This window comes from Ornithodoros turicata, chromosome 7 (assembly GCF_037126465.1).
Source record: "Ornithodoros turicata isolate Travis chromosome 7, ASM3712646v1, whole genome shotgun sequence".
Lineage (NCBI taxonomy): Eukaryota > Metazoa > Arthropoda > Arachnida > Ixodida > Argasidae > Ornithodoros > Ornithodoros turicata.
This window is the reverse complement of record NC_088207.1, coordinates 41,226,920-41,251,197: the sequence shown is the minus strand read 5'-3', so window position 1 is coordinate 41,251,197 and position 24,278 is coordinate 41,226,920. Positions and strand designations below refer to the sequence as shown.

The 24,278-nt window shown below is 46.4% G+C and overlaps 2 protein-coding genes across 3 annotated transcripts in view; one reads left to right on the top strand and one right to left on the bottom strand.

Annotated features, from left to right (window-relative positions):
* The window catches only part of LOC135401120 (neprilysin-1-like), a 54,194-nt gene extending 30,288 nt beyond the window's left edge, over positions 1-23,906 (bottom strand). Inside the window, exons 1-2 of the mRNA XM_064633317.1 lie at positions 23,495-23,906; positions 20,005-20,055 (exon numbers count right to left, since the gene is read on the bottom strand). Of these exons, the coding sequence (XP_064489387.1) occupies positions 20,005-20,055; positions 23,495-23,536 (93 nt within the window). The 5' untranslated portion in view covers positions 23,537-23,906. The remainder of the gene's footprint in view (positions 1-20,004; positions 20,056-23,494) is intronic.
* LOC135399885 (uncharacterized) lies at positions 1,761-8,181 on the top strand. 2 transcript variants are annotated; one of them, XM_064631620.1, is made up of 4 exons: positions 1,761-1,853; positions 2,672-2,726; positions 3,131-3,272; positions 7,935-8,181. In XM_064631620.1, exons 2-4 carry the CDS (start codon positions 2,681-2,683, stop codon positions 8,122-8,124), a joined length of 378 nt encoding a protein of 125 aa, XP_064487690.1. In that variant the 5' UTR covers positions 1,761-1,853; positions 2,672-2,680; the 3' UTR covers positions 8,125-8,181. The 2 variants fall into 2 exon arrangements, with proteins under 2 accessions (XP_064487690.1, XP_064487691.1); XM_064631621.1 differs by having other exon boundaries at positions 1,788-1,853; positions 2,675-2,726.
* Positions 23,907-24,278: the final 372 nt, after the last annotated feature.

Here is a 24,278-nt window from a genome sequence, read left to right as displayed (position 1 = left end):
TTCGTACGTGCAACTGGATCCTGTCAGTCAGTTTCTCTCTCTTGGTCAAACTTGGGTTTCTGTCGGATGCGGGTTTGCATTTAGCAGGGCGATGGTGTTTGTTCACTAGGGGTGGTGATGTAAAATATGGAATTTGAACACTTCAATATTCGCTTTCTTGAACACATCACAAAGACAAGTGCATTCTTGAAACTCCCATCTGCAACTATTTTTTATCCTATCCTATCCTATCCTATCCTATCCTATCCTATCCTATCCTATCCTATCCTATCCTATCCTATCCTATCCTATCCTATCCTATCCTATCCTATCCTATCCTATCCTATCCTATCCTATCCTATCCTATCCTATCCTATCCTATCCTATCCTATCCTATCCTATCCTATCCTATCCTATCCTATCCTATCCTATCCTATCCTATCCTATCCTATCCTATCCTATCCTATCCTATCCTATCCTATCCTATCCTATCCTATCCTATCCTATCCTATCCTATCCTATCCTATCCTATCCTATCCTATCCTATCCTATCCTATCCTATCCTATCCTATCCTATCCTATCCTATCCTATCCTATCCTATCCTATCCTATCCCTGTGCATTCTTCTTTCCTGTCCTCGATTTTGGTAAAACGACATACGTTCGAATACCTGAACAACTCTGCGAACTTGAACACCGCTTTGGATGCTGCACGTGGAACGCTATATCTGGGAAACGTCCCCAATGTCACTTCTGTGACCTTGGAGCCCGTAGATGAACAGAAAGTGTGAATGTGAGGATGAGGGTCACCGAATGAACAATGTTCAAGAAAGTAATGCAGCGGCAACCCTTGGACCATTTAGCGCTTGTCAATATCCTTTCAGAATCTCAGGAACTGATTGTGCCCCCCTAAGACACAGGACACGACACATAGACGACATAGAGAGTCCTGCTTAGGGAGACCAGACCAGAACCTCCGAGCTTTCGGTTTTTGAGGAGCATACAGGACATGTTGGTTTCCTCCATATTTTTCGTTACTTTTTTTTTCTTCTTCTTTCTAACGCGTGTGACAGCAGTAAGAAACTTTCGAATTTTCGGCACATGTTCCTTCGTGCGAAGGTGTATGTGACGTCTAATCGGTAATGTGTTATATCGACCCACAAGCTATAATTGAATACCGCGTTACAGTACTTTGCCTCTACACATTCACAGAAAAAAAAAAGAAAAAGAACGTTTCACATTTCAGAATTATTTGACAAAACCAATATTATACAAGAGGTTACAATATACATATAGGGGTCCTAGGGGTCCTCCCTCCCGTTCTGAACTGAACGTTCAGAACGTTCACTGCATAACACAATAAATGTTAACCACTGCACAGGACGATACGGTCATCACTTCTGATTTTGGGAGAGGGACCGTGAGCTACGCCTTTTTGGAGATAATTTGAATGCAATCGCGGGTGGTGGTGGGGGGATGCTTGAGGCAGCTCACCTTGCGTTTCACAGAGAAGGCATACTATACTCTCATTTTGAAAAAAATAAAATAAAAAATAAATAAAACTAAAAATCGGAGACGAGGGCGATATTATTCCAAATGATCACTGGCTGAGACACTGTAGTACGGCGATGTTCTTTGCTTAGAGCGCATGCATAACTTATTCGGCACAGTAACCGACCCAGGGTTTATGCATGGCTGATGACGTCGACGAAAGCGTTACTCCAATCACATTGCACATGTACTTTTATCATACTGTGAACCAAACACGGGCTTCCTGCCTCCTATAAGTACAGCACACCCCATACGGGATGAGGCTTCGTCCAAGTAGCGTACTCCGAGTAACAGCACCTCCTGTTTCTGGAGAAAGTGAATCCAGTGAGTGTTCCCTCCCAGTCTTGTATTGCCAACCGTGTATGTATTGTTGACTGATTAGATGAGACACAAAAATAGTGAGCCCATCTTCCTTAACGTCTTCCTTAACGTTTTCCTGCTGTGTTTCCCAAAGTTTCCCAGAATTTTTAAGAAAGAATCTTCCCGGGACCGCAGAGGGTACTGCCCCGACGACCGTTTAATAGGCCGCGCATTCATTGAAAAGAAAATTTAATAACAAGGAACAAGTGGTAGCAACAGCGACAGTATTATAACAGCTATGATACAACGGGTGTAGATGATAACTAGAATGACTACCCAAAAGATGTTGATACAACAAACATGACAGTGAACAATATACGATGATAGCTGCAACGACCCAGTGACAAAACTAACAAAATGCAGCGATTTATGATATTTACAATGATTGAGCAACGACCGGTAACCAGATAAGGATACAAACAACAATGTACACTGAGTTCTACAAAATTTTACAAAGTCACAAAATATCACAAAGAGAAACTACACGACTGAAACGATCGTCACCATATGCTAGAGAAACAGAGACCAGACAGGCATGTACAGAACAAATCATGATTTGTCATCATCTTGTCTTGTCAAGTCATCATCTTGTAATAAAGTTGTTGTTGTTAAATCATTATTTTTAGATTCAACAACAACAACTACATGAATAACGATGGGATGAGGTGATGAGGTGGGATGAGGTGGGTGAGGCGGCACCATGCCTCAGTGCATGTGGGTTGATATATGAGTGGGATGACGATTACAGTGCGTCACTACCTTTCTCTATCTTCACTTTTCAGCAGACAAAGATGATGAAGGTGTTTGCATTTTCGTTCGTACTCTTCGTATTTCTGAGTAAGTAAAAGTTTAGTCCCTACTGTTGTCTAGCAACAACAACAAATAGAATGATGATGATGAATGGAGAACTTCGCCACTTCAGTTGTGGTCCGCTATCCCAATGCCGACGGCACTCTATGAGATATCGAAATAACAATGAGTTGACGATGGGTGAGAGACGGTAGTAAGGCTGCATCAGCATATTCGGTGTTACGTAAAGGCCCCTATAGTATACGAAGGAAGACACGGGAGGCGCACTAAAGGACAAAGGGCAGACCGGTGTCTTGCTGGAAATGTATGTTGTCTAGAAATGTTAACTGCACTGCTGAGAATGTAGACGGAATCTCCATTTCCATGAGCCCAAGAGTAAAACATACACACACACATACACACACTTTGCACACAAGTATCACACTTTGCAGAGGTCGTCACTTCCCAGGACTGCGAGAGCGCCGGGGAAGAAGTGGCAACTTGCGTGTCGGACCTCGATAAGCTACCACTATACGATGACGCTTTTCTCGACACCTTGGAGACGGACGAGGAAAAAGAGGCTGTTCTTTGCTGGTGAGACACCGAATGCAATTTGAGTTGCGCTGATTTCGCAGCCTGCTTCCGATATACTACGTTTTTTTTTGTTTCTTTTTTTATAATTAACACTACTTTATGACTTGCATCACGCCATACTCACCGATGAAATACTTCACTTGCATTAACAGCGTAGCAAAAAAGAAGCATGTAAAACTGTACGATATGAACTCATTGTAACAACAACAGATATATGATGACGATGTTATGGGGTACGCCTTTTTGTGTCAATTTGGATATACGACAATAGACACAAAAAGGCGTACGCCCTCTTCTTCTCTCTTTCGCCAGGAAAACGCTTCTTAAGCGCATAATTCGAATGAAACTTGCGACCATCTGAATTTTTTTTAAAATTCCGTGTTAGCGACGGGAAGCAGCTGTAGATATGAGAGGCGTGCAGACCCGGACAGTTGACAGTAGGCAGGTCTGTGGGGGACAAGGGTGTATCTGTGTGTGTGTGGGGGGGGGGGGGCGAACGCCTTTTTACGTCAATTTGGATATATGATAATTGACACAAAAAGGCGTACGCCCTCCTCTCTCTTCGAATCAGGTGGCTTAATCGCCAACGCGGCTAACCGGTTAACGAGGGGTGGGGTGCTCGATAACTTCGACACGTGACGTGTGAGCCGTTCCTTTCGTTAACTTAATAATAATTAGGTGTTTACGTCGCGAGACAACTGAGATCATGAGCGACGCCACAGCGGTCGGTCTGTGGATTGCTTTTTGCCCACCTGAGGGTTCTTTAACGTGCGATGAAAGCTCATCACACGGCACCCCGTATTTAACGTCCCTCGCGGAAGACGGCGTGTCTAAGCAACTTGTACCCTTTCGTTAACGGAACACTGGCGTAATCTCTGGCAGTCGTAACGAGCTAGGAAGCTCGTGACATTTAACGATTCGTTCAACCGTGATTCGTTAATATCTTCAGTTTAGTCGCGTGCCTCGGCCTAATCGCGACGCCCGAAACACGTTAAGTATGCGACACCTGACGAATTTCACGTGACTTGTGACGCTTTTGTTTTCGTAAACGTGACAGTGGCGTCATCTGCTGCTTGCCTAGCGATCTATCAAGCTCGTCTCCCTAGCGGGTCATCAACCCGCTCGTCAAGTCGCTAAGTGGGGTTAATGATGGGGACTTCTTGTGCTAGATAGACCATTTCGACACCTAATCAGCGAAGAAATGAATGCAATACAGGCAGAATTCTTTTATTTCTGGGAATTGGGTGATGCGCTGCGCTTTCCCCGTTTACAGTGGAATTTTAGACGTTACTGTTTCCACAGAGTAAAGTGCTGGAGCGCGAGCTAGCTGCTGTTAGGTTGCTAAAGCAGTGGTTGGAAACCTAACCGTACGTTTGAGATAAAATGGTAAGCAGTACGACGGGACGCGACGTACATTATGCCATCACGCCATGCAAGGCCCTGTTCACGATTTGCGGCAGCATCCCGCATACATGCCCCGTTCGGCCGCGGGGCATCTATGCGCCGTGCGGCCCGGGGCAAATCTCGGGGTGCCCCCCCCCCCCCCACCAGGACCAAAAAGTAGACGCCGGCCCTGCCTCCTATATACTACGCAAGATGACGGAGGGCTTCTTCGCTTGCAAGATAACCAAATCGGCTAACCGTGCCCCTGGAAGTCGAGGGTTAGCCACTCGGTTCAGCAGTACCATACTTGAAAAAGTAACCACCTTCGTCTTCTTCGACCTGGGCGACAGCACCATTGGGCGCCTTTAGCAGTGCATCCAGGCTGCTCTCTGCCCAGTACAGTGATGTCACGGACCTAACGAGCCGTTAATAATGAGGGCTAGCGATTGTGCCCCCAATGTATTGTAGCTAAGGTCGCTCGCTTCGTTGGGCCAACGACTCGTCAGATCGTATCGGCTCGTTAAATCGAAAGCGTAATGCGATTAAGCCCCCTAAAGCGATATCCCTATCGTTCGTGGCCATGGTTGGCACAGAGCGTGCTATATGGGATGAAGTTCTGTGAGGCTGACAATGGCGAGCCCTTTCACAAGCGCACCACACACACACACACTGTTTTTACAGTATATAGGTCGCCGAAACAGAACAAGGACGCGGAATGACAAAAGACACAACAGGCTTAGAGCCTGTTATGTGGTTAAAGGGGCACTATAGTACGCAAAGCAATTTCCTCGCGGAATCAGAGATGCCGTTTCCTTGGTATCAACACAAAAGGAACGGGTTTCATCCGTTTAGTCGTTCGTGATTTACGATCGATAGAAAAAACAGCAATATGCCTTCCTTCCTATTCTCCTTCTCAAAAAGCGCGCCAATGCGGAGTGGGCCCTCATTGGTAGGTATCCTCAAGCGTTTTGACCAATGGGCGATTTCATAAAATGTTAACGGAGCATGCGCGAGACAGCAGCTTCGACAGCACGTAGCACGTTTGTTCGACAGTTGCAAACCAAAGTACAGCAAGGGGAAGAAGTTTAACTTTTTCCGGTTTCCGTGCAAACGACTGAACCCACAGCAGAAGAAGTTGTCCATAATAACATAATAATGGTACCATGATGTTACACGTAAGATTTGTCTGCGCAGTGTGGCGACATGTCGCACGTGCCGCAGGGTAGGACTGCGGATAATTTGGACCACCTGAGGTTATTTTGACGTGCGCCGGAAATCTCCGACACACGGTGCTGGAAGCAATGTTTACCTCCGCCACATGCATTGCTACCGCCCTCGGCCGAGATCGAACCCGCGATCCTGAGCTCAGCAAGCCAGCACGTTATCGACTGAGCTACCGAGGACGGTAAGAAGTTGTCCAGCACCGGTGTTCTATGCCCGAGCAGTGAGCGAATGCTGGAAGTTGTCCAGCATTTGCTCGCTGCTCGCGCACAGAACAACGTTGCATCCAGGATGCTCCATGAACTTCAGGTGATGTCCAATTAACCCTTTGTGACCAATGGAAACAGCACGCACATGATTTTAGTTGACGCCATATTTCACAACCATTCTACTTCGCCAGTTCGCCGAGCGGTGGCGCTAGCTCTTTCTGAAAAGGCGGATTATACAGGGTGTTTCAAAAAACGTGTCATTCGGACTTTATAAAAAAACGGGGCGACGGAAAAATACGGGGTAAACTGCATTTGTGTGGCAGCTGAATTTGCCACCTCGAAAAAAATATTTTCATTTGATTTTAATTGAAATAAATTGAATTTCTTTAATTGAACTCCAAAATTTCCTAAGTCAACCTAACGTTTTTTTAACAGAATTAGAGAGCCCGTAGCGAACTTAGTCAGATCCACTAAGAAATCCGCTCGATATTGCAAATGGAACTGCCCAAAAAAGTCCCGAAATTGAGGCTTCCAAGTTTCGGGTATTGAACGGCGCACCAAATCAGACGCAAAGATTCGTGGAGAGGGGACATGCTCATGCCCCCATGAAAGATAGAAGGTCGAAAAAACAAAGGGCGGGAAAAAAGGGGCGGAATAATTTTTGTTTGCCGCTTATCAACGTATGGTGGAATGTCACCTGCCTTGTTATCTGCGCGTCTTGTGCTGCACGCCGGTCCGACGATAAACTGTTCTAGCTTCATGGGGGCAGGAGCATGTCCTGCCCTCCGCGCATTTTTCCGACTAATTTGGTGCGCTGTTGAATACCCGAAACTCTGAAGCCTCAACTTCGGGACTTTTTGTGGGCAGTACCCTTTGCAATATCGAGCGGATTTGTTGGTGGGTCTGACTAAGTTCGCTACGGGCTCTCTAGTTCTGTAAAAAAAAACGTGAGGTTGACTTGGGAAATTTTGGAGTTCAATTAATGATATTCAATTTATGTTAATTAAAATCGAATTAAAATATTTTTGCAAGATGGCAAATTCAGTTGCCACACAAGTGCCCTTTACCCCGTATTTTTCCGTCGGCCCGTTTTTTTTATAAAGTCCGAATGACACGCTTTTTGAAACACCCTGTAGAGTGAGATCGTTTGAGGAACCCAATCCGAGTCCTCTCCGGATTGTCGCGCTTCTTTTGAAGGGGAGGGAGAAGGAAAGCTTATAAAACTTTACACATTAGCGTCCCTCTAAGTTATGTCTTTAGATTGTATTATGCAGACTAAAAAACTACTAGGACATTGTTGATATTCTGCGGTTGCACCGTTATGATTGTGGTGGTGGAACTGCTTGCCGTATAGTCGACCACGCTCAGGCGGGCAACGTCGCGACTATCGCAGGGGAGGGGGGGGGGGGGACGTGCGCCTTGGGCAGACGTCACAGGGCATTATGTCTTAAAGCGTCTGAAGACAACGCTGGGAAAACACCCAGACAGCACAGCTTGCGCCCGGGGCCCCGTTATGGATATACAGGGTGTTCAAAATTAAGCTTTCACTAGTGCTATTTTTCTGTTCCTTGAGTAAGAAACAGGTGCTACATAATTAGCAGCACCTGTTTCTTACACAAGTAGCGTAAAGTTATCATCAGGTTTCCTGTCATCGCTGTGTTTGCGTAGCGCTCGTGAAAGCTTAATTTTGAACACCCTGTATACCCACACACGAACTGCAGTCAGGTATCTGCACAACAAATACTGTGTAGGCTACCTGCGGAACTCTGCGGATACCGTTGTAGCTATACTTGTAACTTGTTATTTCTCGCCTGCTCAATCTACAGGATTACCGCTCGCATTCTTTTAGTGCTCTGGACGACATGGATGACTGCGTAAAGCGACACTTGGCAGGCAACTGCGCCCACTTGGCGGGTCTAGTTAGCCAATACGCTCGTGAAGTCTTCCTCGAGGAAATTGCCGACGAAGCTGGGACGCTGTCCTGCCCGCCGGGCGTGAAGAGAATGTGCGACGCCCTGAGGTCTCTTGCAGGCAACTAGGAGCTGATTAGCTCTCACGCCTCGCTAATTTGCTGATTAAATAGCTGTTGTTGCGCACTTTCGTTCTGTTTGTTGTTCTCTGACGTCTGTGGATGTGGACGAACAGATGTGGGCAAATAGAGAGTTGACATCAGGAAAGAGTGGGAGACGGGTGGGTTAGTGCGCGTCCTGGGCCGACTTCAGGGGCCCACTTCATTCTTCTGCACGACCTTGGGGTAACCATCAACGATTGGAGGCTGTTATTCAGTCGGCCATACCTTTGGTTTCTAGACGTGCTTTGTTGACACATGCTCAAAGTCAGAGGCATCCTTACGAAGTGTTTTGGCGAAAAGGGTGAAGCTCTGCCTACAGGAGTATACCACAAGCAACGCCAAACTGCGCGTCCTTGCTCAAGCGAGGTAGTTTCCAGCGGCTGAATTGTCGCGACACGTGGACGACGATGAAGACGTGCCTCTGCTGCCGCGCGCCAGTGCGCCTGCCAGCTAGGCATGGAGGAAAAAAGAAAAGGCGGGGCCCCAACGGCTCTTCGAGAAGAGAGAACTCACGTCACTTCGTGGGGCAAGTGACGTGAGGATAGAAGGGGAGCTGTCCCTTACAAAAATGAATTTCTAGTTTCTATAGGGGTTTTATAGAATGTCTATCTAGCGTATCCAGTGTCTATCTTGTAGATAAAAACTGCATAGGATCTATATAGAGAGCTTAATTAGTGGGTTCTATATGTTTTCTATAGAAACATATGAATCCAGTATGTATATATTCTGTATCCATTATTTATAGATATAAATCCTCCATGAAACATATATTTTCTCACCATTATGTAGCTAGATACCTGCGCACTATCAGTAACAGGCTCTGCAGCTATCAAATTAATTTATTTTCTGTGGAGACATCCGAATCCAGAATGTATATATTCTGTATCCATTCTGTATAGAGACATATCCCCTATCGAAATGTATCCTCTCACCTTACGTAGCTCAATACCCGCACAACAGTCAGTAACTGTCTTTGCAGCTATCAAATTGATTTATTTTCACAAAATAAATTAGTGAAAAGGAAAATAATAACTTTCAGAACAAAATTGAAAAACATTGAAAACATTTACATTGTTGGCCACTCACAACAGTGATTTTGTACATAAAATGTAAATAAATCTGAGTGTGTTTTACCTTACAACATCGTCACTGTTGCATGTTCCTCAGGGCTATGCAGTCAAACACCAAGCATCACAAATAAAGACAATGTATACGTGCTATATATACATCGAACAAGAAATGTATAGAATTCGGACAGCTACTCAATTCAATCTCTATTCAGTTTCTTTTCAGTTCCTAACTGCTTTGTATAGGATTTGTATCCATCCCGCCTGTATCCAGATTCTATAGAAACCAGTCACCAATTATCTATAGAAAATATATTTAAGAGTACATAAAAACTGTACAGTATTCCTATAGAAATTCAATGTGCTTTATCTAGGCATTTCTATACAACTCCTATAGGATCTAGTTAAATATTTTTGTAAGGGGTAGCTTCTTTGGAGCCACGCGGGGGTCACTGGCGAGCGGTGATGTCACTGGAGTGGCCCCCAATCTCGGCGTCACTTCTCAGAGCAATAGGGCTCCTCTAGTGCGAGGCAGGGCGCATCTGTAGAGGAGGTGGTGTCCCTCTACATGAGTCCTGACCGGCGATGATGGAATGTCCCAGCGGGCAGATGGTCGTGGCCTCACGCTAGGACGGTGCCGGTAGAACTGCCGTGCCAGAGCCGTAGCGCGTGGCAGCAGAGGCACGTCTTCGTCATCACACACGGGCCGCCACATCACTCCCCCCCTCAGACGCGGAGCGGTGTAGAGCTAGCGGTTGGGGTCCGCGTCGATACATGAAGAGGAGGAAGACGGGCGACACGTGCAACAGGGACGACTTGTTCAGAAATCGCAGTAGCAGCAGAATGGTTGGTGCGGGCAAGCGCTGACCGGGCGGGTTCCAGGGGCGGTGTGAGGGAGGTATGCCGAAGTGAGCCGAATGAGCGCTGGGCTCGTAGTGTTGTCGCCAAGGAGACTGCGGGGAGGACCATCGTGAAGCACGGGGAGACCGGGAGTAAAACTCACTGTGGCCTCCGTGCGTGTCCCCGGTGGAATGTTGGTCCCGGAGCCTCTTGACCGCATCTGGACGAGCTGCCAGTGTCTTGTATGGAAGCCTGGTGGGAAGGCGAGGCGGGCAGGGTTCTTGGACCGCAAGCGTAGCAGATGCGGGTGGGGCGGTCGACAGCGGCGTACCGCAACCGGTACAGGAGCGTGATGCTCGGGAAGGTGCCGCTGGTGGAAGCCCGAGGAGTACCATCACGAAGCGTGTGGCGATGTGACGTGAAGTGTGGGACCATTGCGACGTGAGCCGGGTAGATGGGTACAACCACGGTGTTTCGCGGCCGGGCGTTGCGATGAGTGGAGCCGCGTTGAGTTGACGTCGTCGCCTAGCAGTTCCTCGGTATAGAACGTTGCACCGTACCTTCGGAGGTGGGCTTGCAGTAATTTGGGATGGTGCTTGGCCGAATTATGCCGAACATGGTGTTCGTTGTTCGGGTCACCAAATGTAGAGGAGGTGGTGTCCCTCTACATGAGTCCTGACCGGCGATGATGGAATGTCCCAGCGGGCAGATGGTCGTGGCCTCACGCTAGGACGGTGCCGGTAGAACTGCCGTGCCAGAGCCGTAGCGCGTGGCAGCAGAGGCACGTCTTCGTCATCACACACGGGCCGCCACACATCTGCACGCTGGGACATACCATCACCCCCAGTCAGGATTCACGTAGAGGGACACCACCTGCTCTACAGAATCACTCAGGCTTTACACTTGCCTGATGACGCGCCACTGCAAACAACACTCGGCTCGACCAATACGTATTCGATCCGGATCGAGCATATACAACAACCTCTCATACCACATTTTCAGGAAACCCCACTATCCAAGTCTGTACCTGCAGCTCCTCGTCCCGCGTTGGACTTTGATGCCACCTGAAGTCTTGGCAGAGGTTCCCGGTATCGCGTCAACCAAAACTGCCCCGAGGCCTGTTCTTTAACGCAACGGTGCCTACGGTTCTAAGATATGTGTTCCACTTTGTATCACGCTACGCAACAGTTGAACACCGTAAAATGAAAATGAAATGAATATGACAAGGCGTCGAATTTATTTAGCGCTGTCTTCCACGGCCCTCTGTGAAGGATGGTGCGGGTCATGTGTAAAGCATCCGCCCGCCCCGTGCTTGAACATTATTTGGCAAAGCTCCTCGGATGCCGTCGACCAAATCGAAAGACAGCCGCTTAGCGCAAAGGCGAAAGAAATGACTGAGCTCAGACTAAAGTATCGACCAAAATTCCTCAGTTCCAAGCTTCTTCAAACACGGGAACAAAAGAAGGGTACACAGAGTGCTTATGGGATTCCCTGACATTTCAGCATTCCATCACGACCTTATTTTCGTTGTTATATGTTGTTAGATTTTTCACTCTCTCTTTTCTCGGTCGTGTAGATATTGCATTCCTTCCTGAGAGCTGTACCAGCTGCACGCAGGAGTTATAGCGGGATTTGTATAGAGGCAACGAAGTATCCTCCCACCTGAATCAATGTTTGTTGTAAGGGAGAATGGTTCGTTTGTAGTATAAAACCTGTGCACAATTCCGACATAAGACATCACGAGGTGTTTCCTACACTTTGAATAATTAACGCGTCAAGCTGCACACTAGCAGCTTTTTGCCTGACCTCCCCACCAACTTGTTTGGAAAAATAAAGAATTGAATTGAAATTGAATAATTACCAGTAACATATGAAACCTATTTAGAGCATGCCGTTGATAAAGACGATATTTATTTTTATTCCGTGCATATTTCGTCTCAAAAAAGAGAAATGAGAGCAATAGACGCCGTTTTTGCACGCAGAGACGGCGTCTATTGCTCTCATTGCTTTTTTAGACGAAATACTCACTTGCAGGTGGGTTTTATGGCCACGTGGACATTCTCTCGAAGAGAGTGGGTAACTACATAATCACTAATTGCCTAAAATTCGTTAAAGAACTTTTTAATTAGAGGTGTTCTTGAAAATGTGATCTAGCAGAATTGCAGCCACAATCACCTACCCGATCGTTTCGAAAATCCCCGTAAACGAACACGTACTGTACTGTATTGTATTGTATTGTACTGTATTGTATTGACACGTACTTTGATGTACCCATCGCAAAAGTTTGCTGTGCAAACGAGCCAAAACCGAAACTACGTGCATGATGCGACTGCAGAAATGGCATCTGCGATGGTGTGATACCTTTTTTTTAAAATAAGAAATCTATACCGAATATAATAATAATTCAATCATAATCATGAAATAACGTTGTTGTTGTTGCTTAAATAGATTGCATGTAAGGCGCATGCCGTTGACTGACTGCATGTAATTCAAAGTCTTTTTCAACTTTTCGTACTTATGTGAGACTCCAGTTCTATTAATTTTATATTTATTTGTAATTACAATCTGCAGGTCGTCTTTCTAGATAGCTCAACATTTGTGTCGCGCAACGGCACCTCAGTAATGGCAAACGACGCAATAGCTGCTTATATGTCTTTCCTTCTATATTGGTACAAGTGCGCCAAAGTGTAAGTACCTCAAGATATTTTAGACACGTAGACTTCTTCATTATTATTCAGATGGAACTGAGAATATCCGGCTTCGAAGTCGGCCTTTTCCTTGAAGATGTATATTCAGTGAATATGGGGGGAAATATAACGCAATTCCACTAAAGTGACGCTGCAGTGAAAAACGGGCTATTGTCTTCCTTTGGCAATTATGTAAATATAGTCATTACTTCAAAGTTCGATGTTAAAGATATCACGTTTTCAGTATTGAGATGGGTCATAAAAGCTGTTTTACCTTAAAAAAAGGGACATTGTGGAGCTGGACATTCTGGCCCTGAGAACAGAACAGTATTCCTCTGTGAATTACGTGCAGGTGCCATATGCAAGATCTCTTTTGACAAAACCTCGTTGTTATATATATATACAGGGTGTCCCAGCTAGCTGCAAACATATATTTTTAAAAAATATATATGACACTTTTTCCAAGATGAAATCAATTGCAATATAGCATATGCTGAAGGGCACTCCCTAGGAGGGCATTAGCAAAGTCCAAAGGCAATGTCTTAATTAACTTTCGTTAATTAACTTTTTAATTATAAAAGCTACGAAGTTGTCTCAATGCGAACATCTGTTCCTTTCGGTCACCTGATATCGTAGCCGTTTTCAGAACAAAGATCCTTTCGATAGATCGCCCGCAAAAAATTCGTGAAGGAACGCCATTTTTTTCTTCACACGCACCCACCAAAACGTAGACACGTTGCCACAATCACATACAAAGCGATAGCAAGTGCGCAACAGCAACGGCAGCGCTATAGCAACAACAAAGGTATACGCTATAGCGGCAACAATCACAACTTCAAACACCGACAGTGTACAAAACCTAATAAGCGGATTCGAAAGAACACGGTGCAATGAAATTCACAAGCGCAGTCAGAACTGGACTGCATCCCTCTTGCTGGAGAGTCAGACGCATGACGCTTTTATAATGTCAAAAGGTCTACCGACCAGTCGGTCGAGAGCGGCCATCAATAATGAACGTTTGGAAGCATATCACAATAGCGTATTACAGTGGATAAGGATGTGTCCCGTGTCCTCCACAACGGCTCACGTTAAGCAGTACGCAGAGTTGGCCCTCACAATTTTGTGAAGAAGCTGACGCGCATACGGCACGTTTAATCGAAATCGGTGAGGAGCGACTGCACTGTGCAAGTAAGGCTTTGTGGGACACTGAACTTCACCTTCGAATCTATTCATCCCACATCATCATCGTCATCCATTCATCTATGTTGTTGTTGTTGTTGTTGTCCGGATCTATTCGACGAAGAAGAAGAATTCGACGAAGAAGACGAGTAGACGACGAGGAAACAGGTTCAGCTTGACCATCTAGCCGCTGTTGCCCGAAGGATTGTCATGCAGTGTGGCGGATCTCAACAGGTGTGTCGCATCTGCCTTTGAGTATGGCAAATTATATTGTGCAGATGTGCTATGTCCGCTGCCTTATCTGCAGCTTCGTTGCCGCGAATGCCTGCATGTCCCAGGATCCACTGCAGTATGACGCTATTGTAGATTCCTGATAGGTGGCGAGGATCTGGTGTACAACGGTGACGAGACGCCCCCTTGTCAATAAATATACTGTAGTATGGTCTGTGGAGATCGGCTTTTGAATCACTATAGATAATCCATTGCGCAGGTGACTCGCATGCGGCCGCATATTGCATAGCGAGCTGGTCAGCGGCGAATTCCGCCGCCGTCGGAGATGCTGTATGAGATGGCCGTGCCATCCCTTATCTGTAGTGTTGGGGCACGACAAATGCGGACACAGAGCCTGTCTCTGTCGTTGAGCCGTCGGTGGAGATTGCAGTACAGCAGTGACGGATCCAAGGAAAGGGGGGGGGGAGGCGACCGCCTCTCCCAAAACGTCAGTTTATACATGGGACTTCCCTCTCTCTCTCACTACGCGCTTCAACAAAGTAACCCCCTGGCCAAAACCCAAGGTTTGGATCCGTCCCTGAATCCTAGTGCGGTGATCCTCCATCATAGCCAAGCTCCCAAGACTGAGGTAGAGTACCGTCCCTGGCGATGAAACTCCCCCGTCATTATCATTAAAATAAAGCTGTTAGACTACTTGTTTATCTGTGTACATGTAAATATGAAGAGCACATGAAAATTCTGTGCCTTTTCCTCCTGGCTATTATTGTGTTATCCAGTTTGCAGAGTGATTCTTGGAAGGGAAGGAGCGCAAGGCACGAAATAGAAAAGCAGATATGTCGGCGTGACCAGTAAAAGGGGGAAAAGATGCATTCAATACCATGCCCATATCTATCCTATTCTCTTTTTCTCTCTTCCTTTTTTTTATCACCGCACTGATGGTGGTAGTGCTTGTGAAAGGGCTCCCCGTTGTCGGCCTCACAGAGGTGGGCAAAGTTCACAACTGACGCCCTGGGGAATGTGTGTCCTGGGCCGACTTATATCTGACAGCATCTGAGGAAAACCCAGATAGCAAAGCCCCAGACAGCACAGCCGGCACCTGGATTCAAACCCGACCACCTCCCAGTCTCGACGCGACATGGCAGGCACGCTAACTACTCCGCCACGTGAGCTGGTTCACCGCTCTGATACCTAGTAGAGCTTGAGACAAAAGTTTACGGAGCACGGCAGCGGCGTATTTCTGCATCGGACTGGCCCCCTGCTAGGCTAGCTATCAGTAAGAGATCAAATAAGAAATGGGTGACCGGCTATTCTATCCATCTCTCAGTATGCGTGTCCGCTTCTATTTGCCGCTATAGGGTGCCGCTCCAATGGAGAAATGCGACAGTCCGGTGTTCCGTAAACTTTTGTCCCAAGCTGTACGTATCCGTTTTGGTTGCTTCAACTGGAATGGATCTTTTTTCCCCTCTTACTGGTCACGTTGACATATCTGCTTTCGTATTTTGTTCCTTTGTTGGCAGCAATCGGTTGACAAGGCTCTGTCTCCGCAAAGCGTAAACTCGCGTTGTTACACGCACAATTACGTAGGAATGACACAATCATGTTGTCACACACTGCACAGAGTCCTGTGTACAATATCGTTTCAGACAATATTGTAGAACTGCAGCTATATTTCAGCAGGCTGAAGTTCTGGTTAAAACGAACACAGGCAAAAAAGGCATATTGGATGGGGTGGTCACGAGGACAAAAATTCTCGCGTTCCTTTCGCGTTTTTTCGAGAATCATTTTGCTGGTTCTATTCGTTTTACTGCTTCGGGGTTGAAGCTGTCTGCCTTCCACATACAAGCGCTATGTTTAAGTTTTGGCAATTTCGCCAGCGGCCAGTCTGCGTGCGGCACATGTGGTATTTAAGAGCGTCGCGTCCCCTTTGTAAAAAGACGGTCTTTTCTTCTCCGGCGTTTGCACGGAGAAAGCTTTCTTCGCGGGCGTATCTGTAGCTTTCTTCGAAGCTTCCACGTGGAAGCAATTAAATAATCAATGGTGATCGAACTGAAGGGGAGAGCGGTTTCTTCTTTTCAAGTGAGCCAATTTCATAAATGTGTACTCGCACAAGGCATGTTCCCCCTCTTTCCCGCTTTTTAAGGCACAGCAGACAATGTGTTGCGGCTCCCAGGCCGACACAGTGGAGAGGGAGACGCACAGGTTTGCTTAGTCCACTTGCTTGTGTTTCTCCTCAGTGGTGCGCAAACGTGTGTAGGATTTTTATTAACTTACGCGCTGTATTGTTTTCTATTGTCGTTCATGCATTTTCTGACAGCTATTCGTAAAGTGGAACGAGGGATGCCGCATACGACTTCGACAATTTTTCGCAAAGTTTGTGTAGTGTTCAATCAGATCAAAGTTCCAGACGTCTCACTGGCTGAATAGACATTGGTTCGTATGGATGCTACCACCGGGCTGTGTCGTCTAGGGTTGGGATACTGGGGAAACTACCTTTTCTTTTTCTTATTGTTAACTGTTCGTGAAAGAAGGCTTCTTGGAAACTACAAGGCATGCAAGGCCACTGACCATTTCTCTGTTAGGCCTTCAACGAGTGTGTGAAACAGCGGTGTGTTATGTGCGTGACCATTGCTGGACATGAGGGCGCAGACGTCGTACACCATCTTCGCCAAGCTGTTTAATGATTCGATATAATTAGTTTAGAGACGATTCTGCGTCATTCTGCGTGAGTCGTGAAAAGTTTGAAACTATAGTTAAACAACAACAACTTTATTGAGAGATGATGAATGGGGAGTTTCATCGCCAGGGGCGACCCCAACCCCAATCAACCCCAATTGTTTCAACACCATTGTTGTTGGTGATGCGGGGGAATGAAATAATGAGCCCCTTCACAATTAGGATCGAAGCCCTATGGTATCCAGATAGGTAAACAGAGCTTTGAGAATAGAGCGTTGGTGGGCTGGAAGGGGCCATCAGCCAAATAATTTTGCGAGAGAGGGGGGGGGGCGAGAGTCCAGCTCGTTAAGGGATCCGGAAAGTACGGTTCGGGAAGGCTTGGTAGTGTGGGCAATGGACAAGAATGTGCTCTAGATCTTCAACGGCACCACAGTGACAGCATTGGGGAGAGTCAACTTGTCTCAAAGCTAGTCGTAGCTTCATCTGCTGAACTTTCGTAACATTTCTATTTAGTAATATTCGCCATTTGCGTATGAGTAAAATTGTTTTAGTTTTTCTTGTCGAAATTCAGCCCTGCACGTGGCCAGAGGCTTCTTTAGCCGTAAGTTCACCAGCAGTTTGAGGTACACGGGTTGGAATTGGAACTGGAATTGGTACACTGGCTCACCGTCCCCACTTCGGTCATGTCTTTAATAATCGCGGAACAAAGTCCAAATATTGGGAGGGGAGGTTAGAGTCGGGACGCTCGTATATCTCCGGAAGGAACACGTTGAAGGAATCAGTTTTTGATAATTGATTTATGTACTGCTTGCCACACGCTTGCACATCTGCACCCTGTGGTTTATCCCATCTCAAATCTCCAGGTGTTGCAAGATATTTTGAGCAAAAAAACACGTGCAGCATATGGACTTTCTTTAAATACAGCATTGGAACAACATTTCCGAGGGCAACCAAGGAAATATGGGCTGCAGAACCACGGACAGGCGATTTCAGACAACCGTGCCGGAAGAAGTATACATCCTTAGCCGACGGCAACGTAAACATTTTCAAGACATATTTCAAAAATCCAGCTTAAAAAGCTGTGTGTTTGTCTGAAAGAAGTGTTTGTCTAGTCTAAAGCCATGCTCTTTCCTTTATGCATAGTTTCTTCTTCTGCTTTTCTTTTCTTTTTTTTTTTTTTTTTTGCGCCCCTGGCTAAGCAGTACTATTTTAGATCCTCAGGAGGGAAGGCTGATCTTTGGCAATGCACTCCAGTCACAGTAAGGCTAATACCGGGCAGCTTCATCGTCCATTGAGGAGGCATGATCTCTGGTGGTGTTTCTCCGGGGAGCTTTCTGCTGGGGACGTTTTCTCCGGTTCCCCTTTCGTGGAGGTTCTCACCGCTGTTTTTGGTACAGACAGCCGCACGAAGGATAATATACTACTTTTATGTTTTCCCCGCAGCAATCAGCCGATTGTAGGATGATATGCTCCCCGTAGCGCGGTGAGCGCGTCTCCATTCCTGGCTTTCATTCACTTATGAGAGAACAATACCAGTCGACGAGGGCCGCCATGATGAAATGATAATAATGGAGTAAAGAATAAGACAAAACAATACAAAAAAATCCGAGTAGCTGTGCAACCTTCGGTGCTCGACACTGAAATTACAGCGACAGCTGTGTCGCTGCGCATTGTAGCAGACTTTAACACGATTATTTCGCTGTGTTTGAGAGTTCTTAACATATAATGTTCATATTTCAAATACGAAAAACTAACCCAATTCTGCCCGAACCTAAATCGGGATCAAACTATTTTCAGCGCATCACGGGGCGTGCTACCGAACTGGAAGTCAAAGTTCGGCCGAAGACTTCTGACGGAGCGCATCACCTTTCAGCCTTCCAGCCCTAAGAGATAATCTCTGTAGTCATACACACTTAAAAATGAACTTCATCGCATAGCACGCTCCTAGCCAACCATAATCAAAAGTGATATTGTTATCTGCCCTGGTTCGTTAAAAACCGGAAGCGTACGCCTTTTTTGTGACAATTATGAACCGCATAAGTGTCACAAAAAAGGCGTACGCCTCCCGTTTTTAACAAATCAGGGCAGATAACGATATCATTCGAGATAGTGGTTGGCTAGGAGCGTGCTATGGGGTGATGTTCATTTTTAAGAGTGTAGGAGGAGAAGTCGCAAACACGGCAACAGTCAACCAGTTTTTCATGTCAGTAGAGGGTGTTAGTAGACCATTGAAAACGTTACCGTGACGATATCGTACAGCTCACGTCAACCATAATAACACTGAAAAAAAATTCGGTCTCGTTCCTGAGCGCGATTACAGCAACCCCTGGGGCCATAAGGAAATATTAATTGAACAAAATTACGGTGTTAGTTTAACGCGAGGATTTTGTTCACTTAACATTCCCCCAGTGCACCCGGGGTGGCTGTTATCACGCTCGGAAATGGGACTTTTTTTTTTTTTCAGTGTTATTATTAAGGTTGACGGGAGCTGTACCTACCGGAACCAGTGGTGGCCTGCATGACTGAGAATATTATCAGTTCATTGGGTACGGTAGACACGGTACTTCGGAGGCCACGTTATCAAGGGTCTGCTGACACTCACTATTGTTGTTATGTCAATGATGCCCTTCCGGCTAACCTGTCATTGGCTGCCTCCAAGTTTTACGGCTGCCGACACTTCCAATTTCGTCGGAGATACCTGGCTGTGCCAGGATGTGTGTGTGATCGGGCCAAATACGGTCCGAAGCTCCAATCGCCGAAAATGGTTCGGCCCCGGTTGCGGTTCGGAAAGAATTTGGACGTTTTTCGGGCCACGCGATTTACGCTTTACAAATACATTGCAAGTCGAACCCTGTTCATATGTTTAGGAATCTTTACAATCTTTTCTGAACGAGTTCGTATTGCAAGTACACAAGACAAGAACTTTCACTAAGAACCTTCCCCGGCAGAGCCATCCTGGTGAAAGGCCTGGCGTCTTGTGCTTTCCACTCCCGCCACCTGCATCACCACACCTCACGTGATACCCAACGTCACGTCACGCCACCTTCGCAGCGCGCTTCTTCCGTGACTCACCGCGCCGCGATATCTGGGACACACGGCGAATGCACGCTATACGATGCTTAACTCCGCATATACAGCTGTTCCTATAAAACTGTTTCGCTTGCATCTCACCATTTCGTCTGCGCTGTTGAAGTCAAATGCAGCGGGGTTGTCACTACAGCACTGAAAAAAGAAAAGAAAAGAAGGGTCACCGTGTTAATGACGCTACTTGTATAGCAGAGACGTACAATTCCGTGTACGACTATCATCACTAATCGAGGAGAGATGAACCCGCCGTCAGTAACAGTAACGTAACTGTATGATGAGAAAACTGAAATGTATGAGCACGACGAATTTCGCCTTACAGCGAAAAACACCGCGGATTCATTTCCTAGTGTCGTTCTGCAGTTCTCTATTAAAAACTATCAAAATCGTTTTTTCTAAACACACGCCTTGAGAGCCACACTTCCGAAGTCGCGCGAACCTCATCGGTTTTACCACCCGCAACGCAGCATCTAAACAACCGAAAAAAAAAAAGTTCTTGTCAGCTCAGATAGGGTTGTTTATTTTTTATTTTATTTTTTATTTTTGGTTCCCGCTATACCTAGAATCATGTCTAACAGAGTTTTAGATGTGTTGCTATTGGAGCTTTCTTTGACAGTGTTTCGCCTGGATGAAAAAGGTGCTCTAAGTCCACGTTGCGCTCGTTGTTTAGGAGTGGTGGACGCCGTGCCGGGTAATATGGGACCATCAGAATGGAACCGAGGGGACGTACAAATAAACGAGGTATTCTGGGAAGAACTCCATAGGTCCTCGTAATATGAAAGGATAGCGAAGACCAAGAAAGTGTTTGTACTTTCACTGCGCTTACTTCATCGATCCTCGTTGCTATTACAATTCGTTCTTCAGTAGGCATGCGGAACGATGTCTAGTTGTTTCGATGTCTGTCAAGATGATGGTGTCCCTCGTCCGACAAGTGATGATGCTGTCAACTTGTGGTTTGATGTGGAGAGAAAACAGATGAGAGTGATGACATCTGTTGTAAACGGGAGGCGTACGTTCGCATTTTTGCAACAGATGTCATCACTCTCATCTGTTTTCTCTCCACATCAAACCACAAGTTGACAGCATCATCACTTGTCGGACGAGGGACACCATCATCTTGACGGACATCGAAACAACTAGACATCGTTCCGCATGCCTACTGAAGATCGAATTGTAATAGCAACGAGGATCGTTACGTTGCATTTTCGCAACACTAATTGTCAAAAAAAAAAAAAAAAAGTACACCCCGCACTTTCCACAAATCAGTATCAGTATCAGTTGGTTGATTGGTTTTAAGAAAAAAATAAAATAGAGATTTTATCAGTATCAGTGTCATATCGGTATCATTCTATGCAACGGTTGGCCTTCAACCTGTTTTACCTGGCAAAGTTACGTTTCGTGATATTCCGGTTTGAATCCTGGTGCCGGCTGTGCTGTCTGGGTTTTTCGTGGGTTTTCCTCAGACGCTTTCAGACATATGTCGGCACAGTTCCCTTAGAAGTCGGCCCAGGACGCACATTCCCGAGGGCGTCCGTCGTGACGTTGCCCACAATAGTCAGGCCGACAACGGCGAGTGTAAGTTGTGTTTCTTGAGTGTAGGTTAGATTAGCTTTACGTAACAGTACACTCTAAAAACAGAACTTCACCGCATAGCATGCTCTGCGCCAACCATCGCCACGAATGATAAGGTTATCGCTCCTGATACGAGGAGAGAGGAGGGCGTACGCCTTTTTGTGGCAATTATCATAAATCCAAATTGCCGCAAAAAAGCGTACGCCCTCCTCTCTCCTCGAATCAGCAGCGATAACCATATCATTCGTCGCAATGGTTGGCGCACAGCGTGCTATGCGGTGAAGTTCTGTTTTTAGCGTGTGGGTTCTTGAACACTCTAAAAACAGAACTACACCGCATAGCACGCTGTGCGCTAACGGCCATTGCCACGAATGATAAAGTTATCGCTTCCGATTCGAAGAGAGAGAGAGAGAGAGAGGGAGGGCGTACTCCTTTTTGTGTGAATTATCATATATCCAAATTGACACAAAAACACAATCAATTGACACCACAACCCTATATCATCCGTGCTAATGGTTGGCGCACAGCGTGCTATGTGGTGAAGTTCTGTTTCCAAAGTGAACGTGTACAAGAATCTTGGCACAAGACACGTAATATTTACAAGGGGGAGGTCCTTGATACCGCGAGAACGTCATTATACGCTCTACTTCGTGCCACGGAACCTTGAGCAACACACATAGCAGCGTTAAGCAACCATTAAGTTGTACACCAACAAAAACGTTTTCCACGTTGTAAGCAACGGTAGCAGAAAACTCCGGCGCATTGTCAGTTCATTCGTGTTAATCATGCAAAAGCTTGCGTTTCCTGCTGTCATACTCGCCTGTCGCATAATTCTCAAACAACAGTGAACACAGAACCGCGACGTGTGCACCGAACGAAAAAGTGAGTTTTTCGTATTTTTACGAGCGCTTCTTTCTTTTCTTTTTCACAGTCAGTGCAAAAACATACAAGCCCTGACTCAGCGGAAAAGACAGAAGATTGTGAAAAACACCTGGCTATCTTTCTATGCCCAAAATAAATCGTGTTTCGAAGTACGACGGTAATGGTATAGTCCCTCTGGAGAGCACTTTTTTTCCTGTTGACTCGCGATAGATGCGTGTTATTTTTAGACGCTAGAGATCCTGACTTCTGTGTACTGTAGTGCTGCGGGTTGTTGAGTCAGCTTCGCTGCACCCAGCAGACAGAGAAAACGTTCGCGCACAATACAATGGCTGCCATGTACGGCACTGGGGAGACAAGACCGATGAGGAAATTACGCATGCCGCGCAGGAAATTTTATGAGAACAATTTTCGTGTTTTTTTTTCGTTTTCGTTTTCGTTTTAAGCGTACGGGAGGTTCCATTGTGCACTATACATTATTCTATAGCCTTTGGAAGTTGTCCCATCGATTGGTGGTAAATCTTGGGAATTCCCCAACAATTTTGGGGGAGCACAAGCGTTCCACATTACATGAGAAAAAGCAGTCGTTATTCAACTAGGCACACAAGTAGTTATCACAATAAAAAACCGAGAACAGCAAGATGATACGCGAAGCAGTTAAAGAGCAATCTCAAAAGAAAAAGAAGAGAGAAAGAGAGTAACAAAAAAATCGCGAACCCTCGTCTCGAGAAAATTAGTTTATGTGGCATGCGTCATATGTTTCGTTTGAGGTTCTACAGCGCATCATAGTTAACAGATAACATATTACACCATTATTATTTTGCCTTTCTTCAAGGAATCCTTTAATCTGCTATATGGACTCTAGGCAGTCCAAAATTTACTGATGATAATTGATATACAGTGCAGCAAATGAGTTCCAGGTTTCCGCGTTTTCGAGTGTATTTCACTGTCTGGTATTTACTGAAGTGGAGGTCCGTATTTTCGCTGGAGAGCCTCCAGAAGGTACGCGTCTCGCAGCAAAAAAACAAAACAAAACAAAAAACAATAATAATAATTAAAAAAAGCATCACGCTGTACGTGACTTTCTCTTGCCACCCATTCAAACGTTACAAGGGTAGTACCATACCGATGGTGATACAGCAGTGCTCCATTGTAGACCCGTGCACATCTCGTCCTCTCCACCTGCAGAGTGGACGATCCTCACCGACAGCAAGGCAGCCCTGGAGATCCTGAATTCTCACGCCACCAAAATCACCAGCGACCTCCACACGGCTATCACCACCGCATGCGATTCCGTTTGCGCCTCTGGCCACAGTGTGCGGCTACAGTGGGTTCCCAGCCACATAGGCCTCATTGGGAACACCCGAGCAGACGCCGCGAGGCGCGCCCACCAAGACGTCGGCCCGCCAGCTAGTATACCGCTCATATCGTCCACCTGCCTTATAAAGATCCGCCAGTGGTGTGCCTCCGAAATGCGCCACCCCACCCCAGCAGGTCGTCCGCGCAGAAGAAGCGCTGCTCCATCGGCTCCGACTCAACGTCGCATATACACCGCAATACTTGTGCAGGGTCGGAAGGAGTCGCTCAGCCAGCTGCGCTACCTGTGGCGCAGTAGCAGACGTTGAGCACCTCCTACTAACCTGCTCGGAGTACTCTGCAGCCCGCGCTGTCCTCGCCGCTCGCCGCCAACGCCTGGGACACGGTTCGCTCTCACTGACCGTGCTTCTCGGCCCCGTCGCACGCCAACAGCAGGGAGCCGTTACAAAGGCTCTCCTGCAATACCTACAGGACACCCACACTCTTAAAAATGAACTTCACCGCATAGCACGCTACTAGCCAACCATTATCTCGAATGATATCGTTATCTGCCCTGATTTGTTGAAAACACGGGGCGTATGCCTTTTCTGTGA